Source organism: Mycothermus thermophilus (assembly GCF_041956435.1).
Source record: "Mycothermus thermophilus strain CBS 625.91 unplaced genomic scaffold VTJ04scaffold_7, whole genome shotgun sequence".
In the NCBI taxonomy this organism is placed as follows: domain Eukaryota; kingdom Fungi; phylum Ascomycota; class Sordariomycetes; order Sordariales; family Chaetomiaceae; genus Mycothermus; species Mycothermus thermophilus.
Window position 1 is genome coordinate 2,352,868 of NW_027191433.1, and position 9,157 is coordinate 2,362,024.

At 55.4% G+C, this 9,157-nt stretch overlaps 1 protein-coding gene across 1 annotated transcript; it reads left to right on the forward strand.

The window, feature by feature from the left end:
• Positions 1–2,873: 2,873 nt before the first annotated feature.
• Positions 2,874–5,900, forward strand: VTJ04DRAFT_10416 (uncharacterized protein; the record flags this gene model as incomplete). Its single annotated transcript, XM_069358153.1, has 1 exon — positions 2,874–5,900. One exon carries the CDS (start codon positions 2,874–2,876, stop codon positions 5,898–5,900), a length of 3,027 nt encoding a protein of 1,008 aa, XP_069215150.1.
• Positions 5,901–9,157: the final 3,257 nt, after the last annotated feature.

The following is a 9,157-nucleotide window of genomic DNA, read 5'->3' on the forward strand; positions in this document are numbered from 1 at the left end:
ACTCGTCCTTCGATTCAGAACCGCATGACTCAGGGCTTTGCCAATCATTACCACCGCCGTTCTGCCTCTCCTACCGGTTCAGCGATGTCGGTTCGCTACAGAACTGTCAACTGATCGCGGAATCTCCATGTTCAACTGAGGCGTGTTGTTAAATGACAGTGCTATGTACGGTATACAAGGGGATGGTTCAACTCCAGGGCTCCTCTTTCTTCGAGAGATAGGTACCTGCTGTAGAGGCCATCTCCTGCGGGGTGGTTTGGTGTTGTTGACCTCTCCTGGTTGACAGAGCAACCTGGGCGCCCAAAGGATTCTTGCCTCAGGCACCAAGGCAACGGAAGCCCCAGCGCGTAAATGTGGGTCCACGAAGAGAGCTCCGCCTGCAATCGATAAGAACCAGGAGGCTAGCGGCGGGACCTAGCTTCGAATGGGTGGGACCAAGAACAACAACACCATGAGGTGATCCACCATCCTTTTCCCAATCCTACATCGACCCATAGCCCGTAGGTTCTTGTAATTCCCAGGTAATTTGTCTCTCCCGACATGTCACCGCCTCTACCGGCGCGATCCAATTCGGAGATTTCATGAAGTGAGTCGCCGCCAAATACTCCAGGCCACCCAAGGCCTGGGATGAATCCTATCCTAGAGGTGGGAGGCATTGCAGAGAAGAGAATGAAGTCTGTTGAGGTGAAGGTTGAGGAGCCGAGCGACTCTGACCGACGATCCTCTTCCGACGATCCTCTTCCATCCCCACGGCAACTTGCTACTGTATCAAAATGTAAGGTGCCCAGGAATGATAATGATGAGATCAATGGCCCAGCCATGAAGACTCATCGCCTCGATAGCTCCAGTGACGACTCGGATGAAGATGGCAACGATGGATACGACCCTCCCTATATTCGTGATTCCTTCTTTGAGCCCCAGCAAATCGTACTCGACGAGTCTTCAGTTGTCCCAAGTTCCTCCGAGCCAACGAGCGAGTATCGCGTCATTGGGACTGACTGCCCTGAAAACCTGCTCATCGTGTCTCGCAGCGGCCTTGCAACTCATGAAAGAAATGTTGCCCGATGTTAGACCACATTCACTTAAGCCCGGAAGCCTCTTTTCTCTGTTGGCGTCCATGCCCGTCGTACGGAGGCCAGACATATATAGGTCCATCGGTTCCAAGGCGTCCGGCTTTAGAGCCAGCACGCCTTTTTGATGCAGGCAGTCGGGGAGGAGGTGCCTCCTGATCAAGCATGCTGGAGATGCTCCCGTGGACATGGCATCATGCGCGGGGCCTGCGTCGTTGTTCGCCATCCCGAGGTTATGGCTGCTACTGGAGGCGCCTGTGCAAACTGCTGGTATGGTCGCAAAGGGTCACTGTGCAGCTTCCGGAGCAAGAACGTCGCCCGCGAGAGGTCAACTTCCGGAGAATCCGGAACCAGACCGGAATCCAAAGCCGGATTGGAATCCGAACCCAAACCGGGCGAAAACCCAGTTTCGAGAGCTCCCACAGCTCCCATGACGTCGCCTGTTGCCGCGCCTATCCACCCCGCCTATGCCGCGTCCTTTGCTCCCGGAGACATTAGTGTTCCGGTGAGCTCGCTGAACGGTGCCAGCAACTTGGCCCATGACGACGCGATCTTGTGGCGGAAGACGAGATACAGAACCATGAGTCTTGAGAGGTTGATGGCGACATATACAAGCTTACGTGAATGGCAGGACAACCTTTCCACGCGTCTGCTGGCCATGAACGCGGTGTTGCTTGAAAAGCTTATGGAAACGAGAGGACAGCCATAACTATTGACGGAGCAAGCCGCAATTCGTTGGCTATTTCCAGCTTTTCAGCTTTCTGGTTGACAGAAGTTTGTCCAACTGGAAGAGACGACGTGCGCCCGGTCCCTGGCTGAACCTTGGTCGCGGCGTCGATGATCGACGCCCACAACTTGGTTCTGCCATCTGACTGGGTCAAAGCATGAGCATGAACACAAAGACAGCGCGTTGTTTGACTCGCCAAGGCGCGGGCTCAGCCGCACCCAACGCCATCAAGCAATAATCATCACAACGCAAAATCAAGCGCGGCGACTGCCCAAGCCACCACATCCTCCCTTACATACGGCGGAATTTGGGTTTTCTTCTGAGATGATACGAATCCCCATCCGTGGGCCTGATCAGCCGTGGGTCAGCCTCCGGAGTCGTCGGGCTAAGCCAACATGGGATAGTTTATCCACATCCCCTGTTGGTTGGGGCGACAACACACAGGCCATTCGCCGTTTCAACGCCGAAGTGCGGGTTTCAACATGTCGCTCACAACTTCGCCTGTTTTGCAACATGGATGCGCGGAAGTCCCTCCGACGACGGGACAACGAAGCGGAGCACCACCCGAGCTGTCAAACTGGCCAGATGAGTCCAGGGGCTTTGCAGGATTTTGCCTGTTTTAATGACGATTCGCCCTCTCTGGCCCTCCTCCGGGTTTGGTTTGGTACCTGCATCGCTTGGCAGCATGCCACCCACCCCGCGCCATCCGACGAATGGGGCACGGCCTGGCAAGCAAAAGCATTGCAGCCGCCACGCCGAGCATGTGGCATATCGGGCCTTCACTTGCGGACGCTGAGCTGCAGGGACTTTGGTGATATTGTCCCCTCACCCAGAAACGGCTCACGCTGCAACTGACTGGCAGCGCGCAAGGCTGCAGGCCCAGGGGGTAACTACCGGGTCACTGAATGGGAGATCGGCGAGGATGGAGGAGCCATGTCTTAATCTCCACGGGCCCTCCCTTCCCGTGAGGGAGGATCTTCCAGATGCTCTCACCAACTGCTAGTCGGTCCACGATGCGCAGCCCCGAAGAATAATCGCATCGTTGTCGCTCGTTTTTCGTCCAGTCAAGCATCGCCATGATGCCCCGTCTCTCGTTCCAGTCGCTCATTACCCTTTCGGCCTTGGCCTCGGGTGTCACTGCGATCGCGGTTGACAGCAGTGACGTCCACTCCTTGACCAGCCCGCCCGAGGCCATCGTCACTGTCATCATCAGCAAGACTATCACTACTTGCCCCTCCCCCCCTCCGCCTCCGCCATGCTCGGCCACGAATGTCGTACCAAGTGACACAGAGCCTAGCGTTAGCAGCTCTGTGTCGTCGATCGTGAGCGAGTCCACGTGGGGCACGATCTCATCGACTTCTCTGAGCAGTATCGTCTTGTCATCGACTATCGAGTCCTCCACTACGTCTGCTGCCGAAAGCTCCGGCCCCGTTGAGTCGTCCACTAGCCAGGTTTCTTTGTCTGAAACAAGCTTCAATTCTGCCTCAAGCTCGGTCTCGTCGACCTCCGAATTCTCGTCAACTTCGGCCGTCTCGTCTTCGTCCTCGTCTGCTACTGAAGTCTCGTCATCCGCGTCTGAAGTCGTTTCCTCGTCGACCTCTGAAGCTGTGTCCTCTACCTCTGAAGCTGTCTCGTCCACGTCTGAGGTTTCGTCGACTTCCGAAGTCATCTCTTCATCAACGTCGGAGACGGTGTCCTCGACCTCTGAAGTCGTCTCATCTACTTCCAAGGTCTCGTCGTCGTCAACCTCTGAAGTCGCTTCGTCGACCTCCACAGCATCGTCGACTTCTGCAGTCTCCTCATCCTCCACCACCTCGGCGGCTTCGTCCTCCACCTCTGCTGCTGCCCCTGCTTGCACCGACTTCTGGCTGGAGAAGATTACGCATCAAGGCGTTGCTCCGTTTGGCGGCAATGGCTACAAGGTGTTCCGCAATGTCAAGGCCTATGGAGCGGTCGGTGATGGTGTGACCGATGACACCGACGCCATCCAGCTCGCCATCAGCGATGGAGGTCGCTGTGGTCCCGGCTGCACTGGCAGCACAAAGACACCGGCGCTGGTCTACTTCCCGCCGGGCACTTACAAGGTGTCAAAGCCCATCATCGACTACTACTACACGCAGATCATCGGCAATCCGGGTTGCCTGCCTGTGCTCAAGGCTAGCGCGGACTTTGAGGGACGTTGGCTGCTCGACACCAATCCGTATGGAGCCAATGGTCCTGCTTGGGGCGCGACCAACGTGTTCTGGAGGCAGGTCACCAACCTTGTCCTTGATATCACGGATATCCCGCCGGAGAAGGAGGTGTCTGGCATCCATTGGCCGAGCTCTCAGGCTACTTCACTTTCCAACCTGGTTTTCCGGTCTTCCCAGGCTCCCGGAACCCTCCACCAAGGTCTTTTCATCGAGGAGGGCTCTGGCGGTTACATGGGTGACCTCGTGTTCTATGGCGGCAACCCGGCTCTGATCATCGGAAATCAGCAGTTCACCATGAGGAACATTACGGTTTTCAACGCGAAGGTCGCCATCAAGAAGCTCTGGGATTGGGGATGGACCTACAAGGGTGTCAGCATCAACAACTGCGAGGTCGGCTTCGACTTCACGGCGACGAGCGACGCTGGTAACCTCGAGGTTGGCTCCGTTACCATCCTCGACAGCGAAATCAGGAACACCCCCATCGGTATCTCGTTCGGCAGTCCCAATGGCATCACTCCTCCCGTCGCCAACAACTTCATCTTTGAGAACGTGCGCTTGGATAACGTGCCCGTCGCGATCAAGGGGCCATCGGGTACTGTTCTTGCGGGCACCACTGGCTCTACCGTCATTGCCCGCTGGGGCCGTGGCCACAAGTACACACCCACCTCTGGACCGACCTTCTTCGAGGGAACTCTGCCGCCCTATGCCCGGCCTTCTTCGCTCGTCGCAGGCAACGCTTACTACGAGCGCTCGCGTCCTCAGTACCATGAGTTCCCACTTTCTGAGTTTGTCAGTGCGCGCGACGCTGGTGCGGTGGGTGACGGCGTGACCGATGACACAGATGCGCTGAACGACCTCTTCGCCTCGGCCGCTGCGGCTGGGAAGATCGTGTTCCTCGACGCTGGCATGTATCTCGTGACCAAGACCGTTCACATCCCTCCCGGCTCGCGCATCATTGGCGAAGCCCTGCCGGTCATCCTGTCCTCCGGCGCGTTCTTTGCCAATCCTTCGGCGCCTAAGCCCGTCGTCCAGGTCGGCACTCCTGGCTCCACTGGTCGTGTGGAGTGGTCCAGCACCATCGTGTCGACTCGCGGTGCTCAGCCCGGCGCTATCCTCATTGAGTACAATCTTGCTTCTCCCGCCGGCCATCCATCGGGCTTGTGGGACGTCCATGTCCGCGTCGGTGGCTTCGCCGGCTCTGACCTGCAACTGGCTGAGTGCGCCAAGACCCCCAACACCACCATCACCGAGGACAACCTCCAGCAGGAATGCATCGCTGCCTTCCTCAGCGTGCACATCACTTCGACCGCCGCCGGCCTGTACATGGAGAACTGCTGGATCTGGGTGGCTGACCACGACATCGAGGAGGGCGCAAACAACCAGCAGATCACCATCTACGCCGGACGCGGGCTGCTCATCGACGGTTCGCAGGGCCCGATTTGGCTGGTCGCCAGCAGCGTGGAGCATCACCAGCTGTACGAGTACCAGCTCGTCAACGCCAAGGACGTCTTCATCGGCCAGCTGCAGACCGAGACTGCGTACTACCAGCCCAACCCGGATGCCACTCTTCCGTTTGAGTCCCTCGCGGAGTGGCACGACCCCGTTTTCACCGAAGCGGGTGACTCGGGCTGGGGCCTGCGCATCGTCAGCAGTAAGGGCGTTATTCTTCCCGGTGTTGGGCTCTACTCGTTCTTTGACAACTACGATGTGTCGTGCTCGCAGATTGGCGAGGGTGCGCGGTGCCAGAAGCGGACGTTTAGCATTGAAGGGAAGAGCTCGGTGACGGTTTACAACCTGAACACGGTTGGCACCAAGCATATGATTACAGTCAACGGGTCGGATGTGGCGAATTATGAGGATAATTTGGATGGGTTTGTGCATACTATTGCGTTGTTTACCACGGATGAGTGAGAGAATCCGTCACTCGCAGGGTACGACGGGTTTATCACCGGCAAAGCGAATGGTTGGTAGTCAGCAATATGCCGAGTTTCTTGAACCCCGAGTTATGCTTATCCTTTCGATGATTCTGGACCCGTTCGACCGGCTTATTCGCATATATCCTCTATATCCTGTATTTACATAATACGACCTAATATGTATCTCCGCAGACCTCAACACTTCTCGTCTTGCTGTGCCTCACCTTGATCATGCGTTTGCTGGATTCTTCGGCGTTGCCTGGGTCGACGGTTCCTGACCATAACCTGTCCAGAAGGGCCCCGCATCGGGTCCGAAGTGGAGAGTGAAGTTGAGGGGCGGCTGGGTTCGGGTCGCCCGACGCTCAGACGGACTGGGCCGACTCCGGAACGGGGTTCGATCACGATTCGGGAACATTCGTTCTGAGGAGCTGACACCGGGGCCTTTTCTTTCCCTTTCCCCTTTTCTTTCTCCTTGGATCGCAAATATCGGGTGACAGCGTTGACTCCGTGGTTTCTTTCCATGGTCTCGAGCAAATCTCTGTTCAGTGTGATTGTGCCCCAGCAATCTGGGTGTGCAAATCTGTACAAAAATCAGCTCCGTTCCTTGGGCTCAACGGACCGGGTGACCATACCCTTTGCCAAGAAGCAATTGTATAATCTCGAGGTATTCGCGACTCCTCGTTTCCTGAGTTAATTCTTCATACAATTCCTCGGCCAATTCCTGAGTCAATCTGGTAAATGCAGCCTCGAGTGCATTGGGATGAGTGCATGTTGTGCTGCATTTCTCCAACAATAGCTCCAGCGTGTGGACCGACCCAGCTTGCGCAGCTGCAACAACCGCGCACACCCCTTCACAGCAGGTCGCTCCCTTTGCAATCAAGTGCTCGCAGACCTCCAAGCTGGTATGACCTGCGGCGAGAGCGAGCGGTGTTGGAGCCCAGAAGAACGGCAGTGGCGGGGATCCAGACGTCGGTTCGTCATTAAAACGGAAGTCGGATAACGTCAAGGTGCTTACGCCATTGACCTCGGCACCTCTCGAGATGAGGAGGTCTAGTCCCTAAGACAACGGTTCAGGTGACTTGTCGAGACCCTCAGGATTGACAAAGCACGCACCAGAGCCACCATTAGTGATCAGTTGACGGTAGCGCTCCCTGGTTCAGGAGCACTTCCAGGACGTCGTGATTTCTTGAAATTGCAGTTGCAAATACTGCTATGTCCAAGTCCCTTGTTGGTATGGAGCTGTGTGAGATCAAGGAATCGACCACGTTGGGCAGGTTGAGCCAAATAGCGAGGAGCAACCCAAGGAAAGGGACACAGTTTCAATATGGGGAGCTCGGAAAGGTAAAAGTCATGCAGCTCCTCCCAAGGTTGAAAGATGAGGCTGAACGTAGAAGCCTGCGGATCAAAAGCTCCTTTCACACAGTTGATGAGCCCGGCAGACCATTCGGACCAGGGGACTTTCTCGAGAGACGAGATCCAGGCGCCCTGGTCAATGAGGTCGATCAACGGAGCCTCGGACACTGGCTTCGTGGACTTGCCCCGCTTTTGTTGTTGTCGCGCAAACTGGGTTGGATTTCGTGGTGGCTTCGCAAACTTTCCGAGCTCTACCTCAGCTGACGCAACAACCATCAAGTAAGAGAGTGATTGGTGCGCAATGTGGATATGAGCCTCGGTCTCTGAGAACGAGAATTCGCGAAGGGCTCGAGGTGATGTTAAGTATTCCTTCATCGTAAAATGCGACAGTTTCGCTCGACGCCCACTGGAAGAATCAACCACAGTAACCATTCCCCTGAGGCGCTTGAGAATGCTTTCGACATTAAACAAGCGGCGCTCTTTCACATCGGCGAGGACTTCGTGCTGGGCGGTCAGCATTACCGGGCGGCCAAAAGCGCGAGGAGTAGACGTATATCTCAGCCAATTCTCTCAAGTGTATAGTCTGGTTTCCCACGCAGAGCCACATCAACATGCTACGAATCGGTTGATGGTCATCTCCAACCTGTGACTTAAGAGTCAAGAGAATCCTTTCGTATGTGGCGCCGAGTCCTCTGGGTAGGTCGTTAAGCGCTTCGCGGACAGTGGCAGGCGAGTCCATGTTTCCAAGCATGTCAAGCTGATATGAGACATACTGCATCCTACGTGACAGTCAGTTAATATGCAACAGTCAATGACAGGTCCTTATAGGATTTTCAGTTGACATACATTCCATCCGCTTTTTCAATGAGTTTTGCCTTCACTTCAGCTTTCACATCTTGCGGCCACGAACTGAAATCGTGGCGGCTCAGTGTTTTGTCGATGAAGAGACCAATGTCAAGAGAGAGCTCCCCCCTGACTTGAGAGGTCCAGCGACGTCCTTCCTGGACCCTCGAGCAAAGGACTCACGGTGTTTTCAATTTCGATTTCAGGTCGGCTTGAGAGAAGCCAATGGGCGGTGTCGGGCATGGCTAGAATGAGGCGGAAAATGCTGTCGAGGAGTCTTTTGCGATCTCCACTTACGACTGGGGCCTCGTCGAGTCCGTCAAGAATGATGAAGACTGCACGGAAACCTCGCGAGGCGGCGGCGAGTGCGCCTTCGAGAGTAAGGAGATCGGGTTTCTCGCCCATCTCCTTGTATCGAGTCATGTCCTTGATGGGCTGTGGGGTATCCGGTCTGCAGCAGCAAAGTTGCTTGATCAATGAGGACACCATTATCCAGGCGTTCTGCTTCTGTGCGTCGCTGAAAGAAAAATAGAAATACGCCAGTGCTGTATCTGGAGAGCCGTAGTGTTTACTGCGAATCTGCTTGATGACTGAAGAGGTGAGAATGGTTTTGCCAGCCCCAGCTTCACATCCACCGTGTTGGTCAGCCTGGAGGTCAGGAAGATCAGAGAGAAGCAGGAGAGACGAGGAATTACCTTTTCCATGTAGCCACAAGATAGATCGTCCAGCTGTTTGTCATGTCTCGAACGCTTCACGTTGGAACAACTAGTCCCCAGTACCCGGAACCTGCTTCTCTCGTGCATGGTTGTAAATCTCGCTTGGGTCGACGGTAGAGAGCCATTCCAGCAATTCAGAACGCTCCCTGTCTGCCCGTACGGTTCTAATTGCATCGCGCAACCCCTGAATCCCAATATCAATTGCATTCCAACGAGATACACTCTCGTCATGCCGTTCTTGAGCATCTTGACACTCTTTGTCGTACTTCATGTCCCGCCAGGATTGAGTGATGGCAGTGAAGATACGCTCTTTCTCTCGAATTTCGCCAAGAAGAGACTC